Below are 14913 nucleotides of genomic sequence, written 5' to 3' on the forward strand. Positions count from 1 at the left end.
CCAAAGGGTGCAGTTCCATGTCATGTTTGATCCACTCTAAGTGCAGGCAGCTACAAGGGGAGCGGCCCCGCTGTGCCCTCCAGCTGCCTGTCCCCAGTGCCTCTCTGGCTGCAGACCAGTGACAGTGTTGGCTGTACAATGACTTGTGTCACTTCACTGAGCTGCTGGCAGAGGAAGCCAAGCCCCAAGCAAAACCAAACCCTGTTGAAGTAGATGATTTGGGGGACTTGTCCTGTACCTGTAGAGAGGCAGCTGTGTTGCAAGGGAAGGGATGACCTTCAGTAGCAGACTGATGATACGTGCAGCCAATGGTGACGTGAATCTGCTTTCTACATCCTTTGGCTGCAGGATCCACCCAGGAGTACCGGAAAATCTCCACTTGCTATTTCTTTAGGTGAGCTTTTACTCCTTTGTTTAACTTCCACTGCTCAGCCCTTGCTGAAATGAGCAAGTCTCATGTTCCAAATGTTCTTCCCTAGTATCTACCCCACTGCGGAGCATCCTCCGGCTTTGCAGGATGAGAAAAATAACTCTCTTGCCATGAGCTGCTCTAACCCCTCTCCCAAGGGCTCTTTTAACTGATGCTGTTTGGGAACTCAAATATACCCAAAAGAATCCATAAGGGTAGAGGCTTTCTCCCCCTTCTTCCCCCATCAGAGTAGCAGCATACTCTATTTCCATACAGCCTAGCTGGGATTTGAAGTCTGGGCTCCAAGAAGAAATTGTTCCCATGCCAGCAAGCTTAGCACAATCACAGGTCCCATTACCTTCCTGCTGGTAGGTGGTACTCAGCATTAACAATCTGACTCCAGCTATGGAAACACCAAGTTCCCAGTTCAAGATCTGTCTAGGCTCTGTCCTGTGCTCTGCAGGGTCTGTGTTCATTGTCATGCCTATGGCTGGTGTCTGCGGCCATCTGCTGCCATGATCAATATGGGGCAAGTTGTTGGTTTACAATGGAGAAAACTCTTGCACACACTCTAGAGCATCCCTTCCCAGCCTGTCTCCTCTTGGTAGAGCACTGCTGGCACATGAGGAACTGCGCACCCCCCTCCTGGCTGGTCTGGACCAGCAGCAAGGGCTGGAGCTGAGCTGTGGGGGACCAGCGGACACATCAGGAGAGAAACTCTGCCCTGGCCTCCTGCCAGGGTGACCAACAGCTATCAGTGCACAGGAACGTGGCCAGGTGAGGATAACGACCCAGTGCAACCAAGGAGCCTGGGACCAGTGCAGGTCCCTGCAGTCCTTGGGTCCCAGCTCTCCAAAGCTGCTGGGAGCCGCCTTGCTGTGCTTTGGCTTTGCTCCCCTTGGCTGGCTGAAAGCAGGGAGGATCCATCAGCCATGGGGCCTTTTCTGCAGCTCGGCTCAGCCCCACAGGTGAGTTTGCTGCCAACCTTCCCCTTGCCTGGCTCTGTGGGGCAGGGTGCTGGGCTCTAGGACTGCCCTCCTTCCTGCTGCTCCCTTGCAAATGAGGTAAAACTGTGCTTGTTTTTTTAAAGCAGTACAATGTTCATGTGGTGACTCTTTCCTGAAGTGCTGATGAAATGGTTTTAGGGAATGCTCTGTAACTAAGGGAGTTGCAGTTCCGGTAATTAGGCAGTCAGTTAATCGTTTTGGATAAAGTGCTCCCTAACTGCGTGGTAGGAGGTATTTACCCAAGGCTGGCTGAAAGCTTAGAGATGAATAGGCAGCTGAGCAGTGGACCTGGCTGAGCAGTCCCCCTTGAAGGCTGGCCTGCCTTTTTTTTTTTTAAGAAAAAAAAACCACTAAAAATCCTTTTCTTTGCTATCAAGTGGTTCTCAGCTGTAGACAGGAGCTCATTTCATGTCCTCCTGGTGTGTCCCCAGAGCCCAGCTGCCTGGCAGGGTTGTGGGCTGCTCAGGAGGGGCCGGGTAGTGCCTTTCCTCCCTTCCCGGGCACAGGGCAATGGCGCTGCATCGTGGCTTTCCCAGAGCAGTTATTTCAACACGGCTGTTGTTGGTTCCCTTTGCTGGCAGTGGGGTTGGGTCATAAACGTTTGAAATTCAGCCTGTTGCTTCATTTTGTTGGGCTAGATGAGCTGTAGTATTTTTATTTGTTTCTGGACTGGATTAAGGTCCTTGGTATTTATTTCTTGATGCAGATCTTTTTTAAAAAATAACAAGCTCTTCTGCAAACAGCTTGTCTGGTATAACACAAGCATTTGTTTGCATAAAGCAAACAAGAGAATTGTCCATACAAAATGAATTGACTTCAAAATATGTAGAAAAGGCAGGGATATGATTCCCATAGCCGAATTCACCCCTGTCTCACACGGATGGGTGTTACCACACAGAGGCCACGAGATGCTGCGTGGGCCCAGCTGCCTACTCTCCCCTGCTCAATCACAAAGCCATTCCTCCCAAACACGCGCAGGGCAGCTTTCTCCAGGCAGCCACTCCAGCGTGACTCCTAACAACGGCTTCAAAAGCAAAGCACACCCCCCCCCCCCCCCCCCTAAAAAAAAACAAATTGCAGAGGCAAGCGAGCTCCCCAGGTCCTGGTGGCTTCCAAACCTGCAGGGGAAGTACAGCCAGGCAGCGCGGCAGGGCCCGCAGGGAGGTGAGCAACAGGCCCCAGGGTTTCACTGTTGGGGATCTGTCAGGAGGTGCGGCTGCTGCAGTAGGGCTGACAAAAGTCTTTTTGAAGTCAGGAATTAAGCAGAGCTGCCCACTGCCTTTTGTTGGGCCAGGAGGAGTGAATGATGGAGGAGGGCAAAGGATGACAGGGCTTGGCTTTAGACAGGCAGGTCTTGGGCTGAGAAGGGCTTTTTCAGGAGGGACTCGAAGGTTTCTCTCCCCTGTGCAAATTCTCTGGTATGTGGTAGGTGGGGAAGGGGGTTTGTGCTACAGCTGTGTGTGCAGCCACCTCTCTCCTTTACTGCATTGTTTATCTGTCATGAAGCTCTAGGAATGTGATTGCTTCGGAGACCTGTCGGGTTGTGCTGAAATCAATTCTTTGGATCACAGTTATTAGGAGCACATGTGTGTGCACGTGCATGAAAAACAGGTGTGCAGAAAGTTGGCATCCCTAAGTAAAAACCCTGTCTTTTGAGTATTTAAATAAGTAGAATATAATTCTGAACTAGTTTGTGGCAACCTGTGGTGGAAAGAAAGCCCACCTTACCATACCAAGACAGCACGTGGCTGCAGAACCATCAGCCCCTTGTTCCACAACAGAATTGAGAGCACATCTCTGCAACTGCCAGGGATTTGGGCTGGAAAGGATAAAAGAAAGAGTGCAGGAGGTCATGAAGGGAGAAGAGTTCTGTGGAAAAAAGGACCAGCCAGACTGTCCTGCGTCACTAGTCCAATGGGCTGCGCCAAACAATAAACACTGAGGTTTGTAAACAAATGGCAAGCTTTTATTTTTTTTTCTGCACTGAAAGAAAAAAAAAAAGTCAAAACCACACTGAAAGTTTGTGACGATTCTCCAAACATTTGAACAGCAAAAACATGTCCAAGACAATGAAGCGAAGGAAACAGTGTTAAATCTGGTCGGATGATGGAAAGCCAGTGTTTTAGCTGTTACTGCTTCCAGCCAAACACAACATGTGCTTTATGATAACTGGATCTTTTGGCTTCTCAGTCCATTCTGCGGCACAAATTAAGACACCTGACAGGGCTCTTCAGCTTGTGAAACCGCAGAATGTCAGCTCTGTTCAACAGTTCAGATTAAACAACTTGTCTAGTGCTGACAAGCCCAGCCTTTTAAATCAGCAGCAAAGGGCCGGGCAGGGAAGCTCTCCCCTGCCCAACGTGGAGCTCCAGCACACCCTGGTGTCAGAAATTGCCACCGACAGACCTGGGGATGCTCCAGTGCTGGACAGACAGACGTCACTGTGTCCCCTTAGCTCGCTGATTAACACAAGGACAAACCTCAGAAAGATGCTCTCTCATCTACATGTCAGTGTTTTACACTGATAAATACCCCTCACCCTTCTGCACATGACCTCTGTAAAACAGCTGGCGGTAACCCAGACAAACTTGCCCCCAGCAACGGGCTGAGAGTCTCTAAATGCAAGAACGTCCCTCTCCAGGCTCCTCCCGAGAAATGAGACCCTGGGTCCCGCTGCTACCCGGAGCTGGAAGTGCACGGGGAGAGCTGTGTCTTCTCATCTGTGGTGTCTCTGCGGTGCGCGGCGCTCTTCAGGGCTCTGAGGACTTCTCCAGAAGAACTTGTGATTGAGGGCTGCCTTGGCTGAGATGCGCCTGCTGGGGTCATACAGGAGCAATTGCTGCCGAGGGAAAAACACAGAAGATTTAGGATTTTAAAAAACATAATTGCACCTTCCTATGGCTGGGCCCAGATACAAATGTTGGTCTGTTTTCTCTGGGCTTCAGGAGTAACCGCCAGCTGAAATTACCATGGGGATTACACTAGAAGGGTTCCTCCACACTCAATGCAGCAGTTTCCTAGAGGCACTTGCAATGCCAGTCCTGCTTCAGAGCCAGGACTGAGCCCTATTTGATGATTCCATGTTTCTGCAATAACAGGGAGGAGTGTCAGAGCCAGATCAGCTAATGTGCTTCCAGGTAGGTCAGTGCCAAATAATTCTTTGCCCAGTTTGGAAAGGTCCTGTCTGTCCCTGGTCTTGTTCTGAGTCCTTACTCACCACCAGTAAGTCTCTACCATCTCGATCTAAGTTGGGAATAATTTCCTTCATCTCCTTCCTTGTCCACCGGGGAAAGGTCCCCTTGTAGTCAGGCAGCTGGGTCACCCCAGGCCAGGTCACCTCGGTGGGAGTGCCCAGGGTGCGAAAGATCCGGAAGAGCTGATCAATCTCAGAGTCCCCTGGAAACAGGGCCTTCCTGGTAACCTGGGGGGGAAAAAAGCGCACCAGTTCCCACCTTTCCTTTGGCTGTGTGCCCTATTTCCCACTGCAAGCAACCCTTTGTTCCAGCAGATGCAAACTGCACAGACCAGGGCAGTTACAATGCAGCTGTTCCTCCAGGAAGTGGCTGGAATAGTCACAGGTGTCTGCTTGTCTCCAGCTCCTCTCAATGGATCTGTGCCTCCCCGAGGCTGCCCCTCTTTCAGTCGGTCCCTTAGATGGGCCCCAAAGAGGGCTTTGTCTCGAGTTTTCTAACACTCTCACTTGCAGGCTAGCTCCGTCCCTGCCTACTTGCCCAGACTCTGCTGATCTGCAGCTTGGGGGCTTTGGGAGCTAGAGATAGTGCTATTACACTGCAGGGATAGCAAAAGCTCTGCAAAGTGCAGTATGGACCCCCTCAGAGATCCACTCTGCCATGTTATGAGAGTGCTAGTTCTCTGCAAACCGCTGTGGGGACATCTGCAAGAGAGTCATCTCCTCCCAGAATCATAATGCTGCAGCAACAAGACAGAAGTTACCCTTCTGGAAGGAGAGGCATCACATTCTTGTGTACTTGAAACTCCAACGGGATTACAGAGGCTTCTTTGCCTTCTGCCAGGTCCCTGCTCTGAGCCCACAGCTAAGGATCAGCTAACCCTCAGGGTGGACTTCCCATAAAACACACCCCAGCACAGGGTGGGACCACAGTATCACAGATCTTTGGCATCTTGTTGCTCCTTCCCCTCTTCCCATTGCAGCTGAATCCTCCCTGCTCATTAAAGAGACTGTTTAAACCCACACTACCATTTCTGCAAAGATGCAGCCGATGCTCCAGATATCCACAGCGGTCGAGTAGTATCTGCATCCCAGCAGTATTTCAGGGGCTCGGTACCACAGAGTCACCACCTGGTAAGAAACCAACAAACAAGCTTTGTCTAATTTCCCTGGGTAAAACTAGAGGCATGGGATCCTCCCCTCTCAGCTGTAAGGTGACTGTACAAATCAGTGTGTGCCAAGGCCACACTGAAGTAACAGACACCTTTGTAACAGCAAGATTGGGATTAACAGATCATTCTTCAGCAAGACACTCTAGAACAAATAAATATACCCTGTGCAGAGAAGGTGAGAACCCAGCTTGCAGATAGGCTAGGGTAGAAGCAGTCAGCACACTTTGTGGGGACACGAGGTAGTCCCTTAACTGTAGGTTAGGTTACGTGCCCAGGTACAGCTGTGCCTCCATTATGGGTAACTTGTGATGCTGCTGTTGTTCACCCACTATGGATTTTGTACTCCACCCTTAGGTGGCAGGGAGCCTCAACAATACCTCATGAGTGTATGTGCGCAGGGGGACTCCGAAAGCTCTTGCCAGTCCAAAATCAGCCAGCTTGATTGTTCCTGCTTCATTAATGAGCAAGTTCTGTGGCTTTAAGTCCCTGTGGATAACTCTGTGTGAGTGGCAGAAGCTCACACCCTGCAGCAGCTGGAAAAGGTAGTTCTAAGGAGAGAAGAGATTTCAGACAAGGCCATGGTGAAACCACTTTGAAAGCTGGATCACATGAACCAACACACTTTGGATCATTTATAGACCTGAATGGGGAAAAAAGCCCTTGCTATAATGCAACACCAGGCTTGCGGGTCACTACTCAGAGATGGACACAGACTGCTCCCACCCTACATGGGGACAGAAAGACTCCAGTCCAAAGGAAATTGGTAACAGATCCCTCAGTTGCACTCTTAACACCAGTTTGTTCTGCAGCGAGATGAGCTGGAAAGCCTGGAAACAACTGGGAAATAAATGCACTGAGCAATAGTACCACGAAGTTTTCCCAGCTGAAATGTTTGAGATCCAAGAGGCTGAATGTCTCCAGCCAAGGATGTATCTCTTCCAGATGCAGTCTGGGTAAGAGCAGCTCAGTGCTGGCTCTGCTCAGCAGAAGGCAGCAAGAACACATGGTCTCTGCCCTGCCTGTTAGCACTTCTTCCACACTGTACCTTGACCAAGCTTAAAGGAAACTCTCTGGTTTGGGATGAATCTAGGTATTTCTTCAGGTCCTGGTTCAGATACTCAAACACTAGATAGAGCTTCTTCTGTCCATGTACAACATCCAGGAGCCTGCAAAAGAAGCACAACTATGCCCTTAAGTACTTTTCAGCATCTTCATACCTTTCCAAACATCCTTCCTCCCACAGATGCCTCTGAGTCCTTTAGAGCAGACAGAGGCAGATGGAAAAGCAGCATCTAGTATGGGGCAGCAGCCGCTTGGTCTATCCCGTGTTGCTGGAGTGAAGTGGCAGTGCTGTGAGCTATTTCTGAGAATCAGGGAAATGCAAGTGATTCCTGCATTTTCCTGTTTATTTTTCTCCTGTCTGTGCAGTCAGGAAAGGACAGGAAAACCCCTCTTGGTACCTGTACCCAGAGCTCCCTGAGCAGGAGCTCATCAATGATGAGCTGGTGGTCTTACCTGACTATGTTGGGGTGCTTCAGCTCCTTTAGCAGTGAGATTTCTCGGATGGCGGTGCTGGGGACGCCCTCTGTCTCCCTGTAGCAGAGAGGGGCTGTATGGCACCCTGTCCCCCAGTGGGATCCCACAGCCCATCAGAGTTCTGAGTCCCTTCTCCCTTCCATCGTACCCCATTGCCTGCCCAGGGGAGGGTCTGTTACACTGGGCACCCTGAATTTGGGACAGAGCCATGCATGGGGTGGACTGGGTGAGGCAGGGGGAAATAGAGCTGTGGAGAAGGAGAGGGAGGGTGTCACCTAGACAGTGCAAACTCTGGGGACTTGTTTGGGAGCACCTGAGAGCACATTTGGAGAAGCAATGACAGTTTAAATACCCAAGCCTCACTTTTTGGAGGTGGCAGATGAAAGTTCTTTGTCCCTCAGGCAGCCCCCTCCACTGCCCCGAGGGGCCACCATGGGGTGCAGACCTACCATCATGGCCCCCAGTCCACACTGACACCCCTCATTGTGGAGTCAGCGCAGGGCTGACTCAGGGGAACAGTAATAAACTTTTATCTGCTCAGCCCCCACCCTGGAGGGGTTGAAGTTGGCCCTGCCTGGAGGCTGAGCCTCACCAGGCCCTGGCACCACACCCCTGAGGGAGAGGCCACCTCCCAAAATGGTGGCTCCTTCCCCCTGCCCTGTGCCATGGAGCCAGGGCCAGGTAGTGCCAGATGAGGCCCTAGCTGCTTGCATGAGCTGATAGAGACTTTTTTTTTCCTCATGTCAGGCTTTTTTGAGCCTCTTGCGCCATTTTAGACACTGGGCTGGGCTCACAGCCTGCCTGCTCGCTCCCATGGCAGGGCTGGGGCACTGCTAGGCTCAGCTGGCGGCCATCTCCCCACAGATAGCACTGCCAGCACCAGAGGAGCCATTTGCCTTCCTCATCCCCCCCTCTCAACTGGGCCCCCTCTTGCTGCCATGCTGTGGAGGCAGCCGGCCTGGTGCCATGGCAGGCCGGGTGGACACTGGGCCAGGCTGGGCCATGGCAGCCCCAGGGCCGAGGCTTTATCCCACTCACGAGTCCAAGCGGATCTTCTTGAGGGCCACCAGCTGCCCCGTACGCTTGTTGCGGGCCTTGTACACCACGCCATAGGTGCCCTCCCCGATCTTCTCCACCTTGTGAAATGCCTCTTGGAAAGTATCCATGGTGCTGCCTCAGGCCTGCAGTAGCAGTGGGGGCAGCTGGTGCTGCTTTCTGAGGGGAAAGAAAAAAAAAAAAAAGGAAAAAAAATCCTCAAACATGCAGAAGATGTTTGCTCTCCTTGTGTGTCCCCTGAGCTGCTTTTGGGGTCTGGGTCCCCCCTTGCTGCTCCCCCAGCACAGGGACCTGCCTTGAACTGAGGCAGGTGCAGGCAGACGGGGCTGCCTGGGCACACTGACAGGTGTCTGGGGGGGTGGGGGGGTCTCTGGGGGGGCTTCGAGCAGACCCCAAGAGCCAAACACACTGTGCACCAACTGCCCAGGACTGGCTGCTTGTGACCCAGATCGTGTAGTGTGCTGGCTAAAGCAAAAACTGAGCAAAATGGTTGTAAAGAAGGGCTTTGGGCCTGCAGGAAAGGCAGCAGGGCCTGCACGAGGCCGGGGGAAGTTCTCCAGCTCTGTTTGTGCCTGGTGTCAAGGGGATGTGGTGCATAATTAGGGTTCCCTTAGACCTGCTCAGGTCAAACACACCATGGAAATGTCTTTTTTTTTTTGGGGGGGGGTGGGGAGGGGGGGGGAGGGGCAGTGTGTGTGTGTGTGTGTATTTTTTTGTTTGTATGTTTTGGGGGTTTTGGGTCTTGTGCAATTGTTCCTTGAACCTTTCCAACGTGGGCTGCGCTGCTTGGTCAGTCTTTCAGAAGATGTCCTTGGGGAGGGATTAAACATTGACTGACAGCTGACAGAAGATTAAAAAAGTATTATGCATTATGGCAGCAGGAAAGGTACAGGGACTGTCTTCTGAAGGGCTTGAGGGCTCCATGTCTCTGGGTGGGCATTGCAGGACACAGCAGCCCACTGGGTGTGTGGGTCCACAGCACAGACACCAACATTTAGGTGATCTAAAAAGGACTGATTTAGCCCACTGCTGAGATACCAATTCAAAAATCTTTTCTAAATTGATCCTGATTTTGCCAATCTGAAAGAAGAAAAGCATGCTTGCTCTGTGGCTGAGAAGCGATCCACATGGCCATAGCAAATTCCTGTGTGGGTTCGCTGGTGGCTTGTGAAAGTTGTTTGCACTCACATCTCCATCTGGAGTCACTGCCAAATTTTCCTTCCTCTTCCTGGCTGGTTGGGTTTGTGGGGGTTTTTTTGTAACACTTGTAGGAACCTGGTATTTTGGATATTCCTAATCTTGGCATCTTGAATATTTCCAGGCAAACCTGGCCATTTGGATAAAATTTAAGCACAGGGAGGACAATAGGAGAACAGTCAGGAGATGACGTGTAAACATAAACACATCATGACAGACTCATCATTGTCTCTTACAAAACCAGGTTAAAATCTTGCCTCTTGAGATCATGATTTTGGATCTGGGCTGAACAGAGAGTGTGCTGAGGCAGGACTTTTGGATCTCTGTAACTGTGTGAAGAAAAACGTAAGACTAAACTATGATTAAAGATTATAGCAAGCACTGTAATTACTGAGCCATCTCAGCCCCTTAAATCAATCCTGCTGGTAACAGGGGACTTTGCCAATACCTGTTGCATTTTGATCTGCTGCTGTGCACTGTATGCCTTCAGTCCTTATTTTCTGAACATCTCACCAGAGTATCTGAGCAAAAGCAGAAAAGGCTGCAGGTGGCTGAATTCCCCTGCAAACCACAGTCTCAGCACACTCCAGGTCTGGGGATAGCACACGCAAGTCTTCTCTCTTTTGCACTAACACTTTATTCTCACCTCACATTAGTGATTTTTTGTCTTTTTGTTGATGGTTTGTTAGGTGGGTCTGGCACTGTGTTCTTAAACCAGAGTGGCTCTGATGTAACTTCACCTTCTCTTGCAACTTTTTCCAAGCCAAGCACTTCCTTACACACCTAGTACATAGGAGGAAAATTCCCTATTGCTAAATTTTCTAAAATAATCTGTGGGGATTCTACAGGGGCTAATGTATTTGCTTTATCAAGAAAGAGATTTTTAATCAGTAAGAGACAGGCTGCCTTCTCTTTTCATCTTTATTAAAGAAAATATCAATCAAAACCTTTAGATGCTTCAAAAAATAGTGATTTAAGGTCTCCTAAACTTAGTTGTGTCAAGGAAGGAAGTCAAGTGGTGGTTCTCAGGGCACTACAAATATTTATTTTAGAGCTCAAGTCAACCTCTCACCTTGGACACCAGCTCCTGAAAATCCAAAGAGGCTGGTGCTACTGAAAATAGTCATTCTTTGTTCTTCTTGTTTCTTTGTTGGTCAGTCCAGATATGTGAGTGTTTTGCCAGGAATGCTCCTGTGTGGCAGCTGAGTCACAGTAACCAAATGCATGCACTCAGGGACCCACAGCCACTTAGGGCAAATGAACTTTGTACTAATGCCCTTTACCTCCCATCTGCCAACAGTAACGCTGTGCTTTGGCCACACGTGGGTGTGAGCTGTTCAACTCATTTGATTTGGAGTTTCGGAGACTTCTCCTTTTCCTGATGTCTCCAAGCCTTGCATTACAGAAGGCCCAGTACAACTCAAGCCACCCTTTCCTTAATCACCACTTTAAACAAACAACAAACCTGCTTCCCAGAGCTATTTTCAGTGATGACACCTGTCATGAACAAACAACCCACAGTCACACATTGACTCACAGCCTTCAAGTGTTTCCCTGCTTAGTGACTTGACTTTGCTATTTGCCACAGCAAAAACCCATCCTCTAAATTTACTTTTAACATTTGTCGCAAATGGCAGTGCAAGGACCACTGTATGGCTGTTCTCAGAGCTGCTGTCAGGATGTACTGCTTCCCATCCACTCCTGCCTCTCGCTGAAGTATTTCCTCTGCTCCTGTATGGCTTGTTCCAGCAAGGCCACATTCATCCCTTCCACACAGGTGAATATTCGTGCCTTTACTACGAGGCCCTCACCTGGAAATACAAACAGGTATAGAAATATAAAAGAAAATACAAATTTTCTTTCTGTTTTCAAAGAAAACCAGACAGATTAGTTTGGAAGCAGACAGGTTCCCTCAGGCAGCATATAGCTCTGGCTGGCCAAATAACCATAAACTCAGAACTTGCAGGAGACAGGACTTGCCACGTGCCTCCACTGATGTGAGCAGCAGGCCCAGGAGCAGGTGAATTCAGTGACGTGCTGGGCTCAGAAGAGGCTGAATGCTGACTATAACCAACAGTTCATCAGCAGCATTCAAATGGCAACACAAAGCTGAACAAAACTGGCCAAACCTTGGTGACACAACCACCACCTCAGACTGCTCCCCTTCCACCCCTGCAACTCACTCCAAAGCTGTAATGACCAATATAACATGTCTTTCTATAGGAATTTTGCAGCAGTAAAATGCCACGTGGAGTGGGGCTTTCCACATGCCACTGAGGATTTCAATGGCATGAATGTGAATGCTCATTATCAGGTGTGGCCAAGACAACACTTGGGATTTGCTTCACAACCTCACAGCCCAGCCCAGATCAACTCCCCATACAAAGGACTGTGCAGCTGAAGTAATGCTCAGGGCACCCCAGGAAAGGACAACAGGGTGCCCTGCGTGACAGAGCCTGCCTGCATTCCTCATGCCCTGTGTCTGGGGGCAGGGGTATAATTAGATCTTTCAAGGATGGCAAAGACCAACCCAACCAGCTTGCAATGAGGTATTGCTGCAATCAGCCATGTTTGGAGCAAAGACAATGTGGTGGCTGGCAATGATGCCAGAAGGCTTTAGCACAGGTTTCACAAGCTCAGTGATGCTGCTGAGGTGCTTCTTGTCTCTAATGAAAGCTGTGCCAGAGCACCAGATTTTCACCAAGATAAGGGTGGCTGTTCTCATGGCCACTGGGGAGAGACAGGCTGCTCCTGCCCTGAATCACACGCTTGTGTGAGCAGAGGCAGCTTCAGGAGTTGAGCCTGCTATGGCCAGCACTAACCTCAGTGACAGTATCTCACCACGCACCCAGGGAGCTATGAAGGAGCTGATGAACCATGAAGAGCAGCAATGGGCACTGGCTTCTGGAGCATTTACCTTCCCTATGTTCAGCCTCTCCCAGGACGATGTAGCAAGATCCCAGCTGGGCTTGGAACGGCTCCACAAGCTTGGTGTCAACACAGACCCGGTACTGAGCTGAGCTGTGCTGAGCGGTGAGAACAGCTTCAGACCGGACCAGGTCGTAGCAGCATAACCTGGGAATGATCAATTTGGGGAGATCAGCAGTGCAGAGATACAATTACAAACAAAGGGAGGGGGGTGAGCCAGCAAAGGAAAGGCCTGGCCTTCGAGGAGAGCGAGGAACCCTTCTCACCTGCCAAACGTCCTCAGCGCCTCCCCGTCTGGGACTGAGCTGTTGATCTCCCATGGGAAGTAATAGATACCAGCACTTGGCAGCATCTCACACAACCCCTGTTGGGCCTGCAGTAAAGCAGAAGATCTGAGTTCACGCCACCCCAGTAATCTGATCCAGCTACTAGGTAAAAGTGCCCCAAAACTCCTTCCTTGTCTAGGGCCCCCCATGCAGGGGCTGCAGGAGCTTCATAGCTTCCCTGCTAAGTCCTGTTTGCAACTCAGTGCATGTGCAAGCCCCAGACATCCTGGCCTAAAGAGGGGCTACCTTCTGCCACCACAATCCAGCGTGAACAGCAACAGGCAGCCCACCAGATCCTCCAGGTCTCCCCAGGCTATGGATGAGTTGCGAAAGGTTAAGGAAGTGGGAAAAAAGGTGAGTGAGGAGTTCAGAGAGTGTGAGGGACTGAGATGCAGGAACGGACCCAGCTGCTGGGGTGATGGGGTACCATGCAGCCAGATTTAAGGTATGATCCCAAGTCTGTTCTCCTGCTGTGGGATAAGAAATTCTGGCAGTGTCTGATCCTGCAGCTTAAGAACAAATACTTGGACACAGGCCAGCCTGGTTTCTTCAGTAGTTTAGTAAGGCTTAGAAGACAGTGATGAGTGAGAATGATTCACCCCAAGACAATACTCAGGTGGGACCTCCTGGGAGGTCCCGTGGTGGAGCAGGGCTGGCACAGGCACCAGCACAGCACAAAGCGCACAGAAAAGCAGGAATGCAGAGCAGCTCTGGAAAGATCTTAATCCTGCCCAGCCAGTGCTGTAGCCAAGCTGCTGGCTGTGCCCCAAAGTGGGTTTTGGTATCATTTTCCCTCCGACCTCCCTTGCAGGGTGCCTGTGTTCAGTGCGTTTCCATGCTCCATTTACTGATTTTCTCTCTGGTTTCTTGCCCTGCTGCTTGGGACCCCAAGAACTGCACAACAGGCCAGGCAGAGACTCCTGCAATTCAGACACGTGAGGCCACCCCAATGGGTTTGAGGACCCCCCAATACTGATTGTGCAGCAGTGGGGATACGCTGAGCTGCAACCCTGTGGCTTTAATGCTTGGTGACCCTTGCCCACCCCATGCATTGCTCAGGGGGTTGAAACCTTGCAAAATACCCCACCGCCATCCCACGGCGGACTGCCATGGGAGGTGACCGAAACCAGGGCGATGTTGGCTCACCCCTTCTCTGCTCGTGCCTGAACTACGGGCTTGGCTGCCCCATGGCCCCCTGCAAGGCTGTGCTTACCCACCGCGGGCTGTAAAACCCCTCTGGCAGGGACCCAAACCACAGTGCTGGAGGCAGAAATCTCATTCACTCTGCAGTTCCCTGCTTCTCTGCCTCACCTAACCCAGCTTTCAAAAGCAGGTTCAATTCTGCACCTCCCGAGCAGGGCAAAGGCCCATCCTGCATCGCTTGAGTTTTGCTTCTGAATCACAGAGGATGCGATCAACCAGGAATGCAAGATGCTTAATGTGCATTTAACGCACTTTTTAACACATGCCCAACCCCAACCGCAACATGCTGTGAGCCCATTCAATGCACTGTTTAATGCAATGTTCAACCTCACCTGCAGCACCTTACGTGCACATTTAATGCACACATTTAATGCACTTGGCCCCAAGCGCAGCACGTTATACGCAGATTTAGAGCCCTAATGCATTTTTAATGCATGACCAAATGCAGCATGCTATATGGGCATTTAATGAACTATGTGTTTAATTAACTGTTAAATGCCTCGCTGCAGACGCAGCGCGTTAAGTGCACTCTGTGTTCTATTTAACGCACGCCTGGCCCCAAATGCAGCCCGTTACATGCACAATGTGCTACCGACTGCATGCCCAGCCCCAGCGGCAGCGCCATCCGCCTCCTCAGCCCACCCTGCCGCGCGTAACGCACGCCTGACACACGCGGCGCTCCCGGTCCCGCTTCAGCCCGCTGGGGGCATTCAGCGCAGCGTTTCGGGGCCGCGCACAGCCCGCTCTACGCGCACTTTAACGCGCGATGCCAAGCGCGGTACCGCACGCGCACACGCGCGCTTAAAGGCCGCTCTAGCGCGGGCCCGCGCGCGCCGCTCACCACCCCGCTGCTGCCGCCGCCGCCGCCGCCCGCGGGAGGGGCAATCAC

The 14913-nt window shown here is 51.1% G+C and overlaps 2 protein-coding genes across 9 annotated transcripts; both read right to left on the reverse strand.

Annotated features, from left to right (window-relative positions):
* Nucleotides 1-3407: 3407 nt before the first annotated feature.
* Nucleotides 3408-8498, reverse strand: CDK3 (cyclin dependent kinase 3). Of its 4 annotated transcripts, XM_074921823.1 has the most exons (7): nt 8353-8498; nt 7294-7371; nt 6824-6944; nt 6156-6326; nt 5636-5737; nt 4634-4837; nt 3408-4255 (listed from the first exon to the last, which is right to left on the reverse strand). In XM_074921823.1, exons 1-7 carry the CDS (start codon nt 8478-8480, stop codon nt 4133-4135), a joined length of 927 nt encoding a protein of 308 aa, XP_074777924.1. In that variant the 5' UTR covers nt 8481-8498; the 3' UTR covers nt 3408-4132. The 4 variants fall into 4 exon arrangements, with proteins under 4 accessions (XP_074777924.1, XP_074777926.1, XP_074777925.1 ...); XM_074921825.1 differs by lacking the exon at nt 6156-6326; XM_074921824.1 differs by lacking the exon at nt 5636-5737.
* A 1954-nt stretch (nt 8499-10452) lies between these two features.
* TEN1 (TEN1 subunit of CST complex) lies at nt 10453-14897 on the reverse strand. Of its 5 annotated transcripts, none has more exons than XM_074921811.1 (4): nt 14866-14897; nt 12762-12868; nt 12416-12642; nt 10453-11378 (listed from the first exon to the last, which is right to left on the reverse strand). In XM_074921811.1, the coding sequence occupies exons 2-4, from the start codon at nt 12845-12847 to the stop codon at nt 11242-11244; spliced, it is 450 nt and encodes a 149-aa protein (XP_074777912.1). In that variant the 5' UTR covers nt 12848-12868; nt 14866-14897; the 3' UTR covers nt 10453-11241. The 5 variants fall into 5 exon arrangements, with proteins under 5 accessions (XP_074777912.1, XP_074777913.1, XP_074777915.1 ...); XM_074921812.1 differs by lacking the exon at nt 14866-14897 and adding an exon at nt 14686-14854; XM_074921814.1 differs by lacking the exon at nt 14866-14897 and adding an exon at nt 14667-14854.
* Nucleotides 14898-14913: the final 16 nt, after the last annotated feature.

The sequence above is a fragment of the Athene noctua genome, chromosome 18, assembly GCF_965140245.1.
Source record: "Athene noctua chromosome 18, bAthNoc1.hap1.1, whole genome shotgun sequence".
Taxonomy (NCBI): domain Eukaryota; kingdom Metazoa; phylum Chordata; class Aves; order Strigiformes; family Strigidae; genus Athene; species Athene noctua.

Coding starts and splice junctions, on each gene's coding strand:
- CDK3 (XM_074921823.1), bottom strand. CDS start 8,480: ATGGATACTTTCCAAGAGGCATTTCACAAGGTGGAGAAGATCGGGGAG. Junction 7,372..8,352: donor AAGAAGATCCGCTTGGACTC/GTGAGTGGGATA, acceptor TCTCTGCTACAG/GGAGACAGAGGGCGTCCCCA. Junction 6,327..6,823: donor TTCCTTTAAGCTTGGTCAAG/GTACAGTGTGGA, acceptor TTCTCTCCTTAG/AACTACCTTTTCCAGCTGCT.
- TEN1 (XM_074921811.1), bottom strand. CDS start 12,847: ATGCTGCCAAGTGCTGGTATCTATTACTTCCCATGGGAGATCAACAGC. Junction 12,643..12,761: donor GCGCTGAGGACGTTTGGCAG/GTGAGAAGGGTT, acceptor GATCATTCCCAG/GTTATGCTGCTACGACCTGG. Junction 11,379..12,415: donor GCTCCTTCATAGCTCCCTGG/GTGCGTGGTGAG, acceptor TTGTATTTCCAG/GTGAGGGCCTCGTAGTAAAG.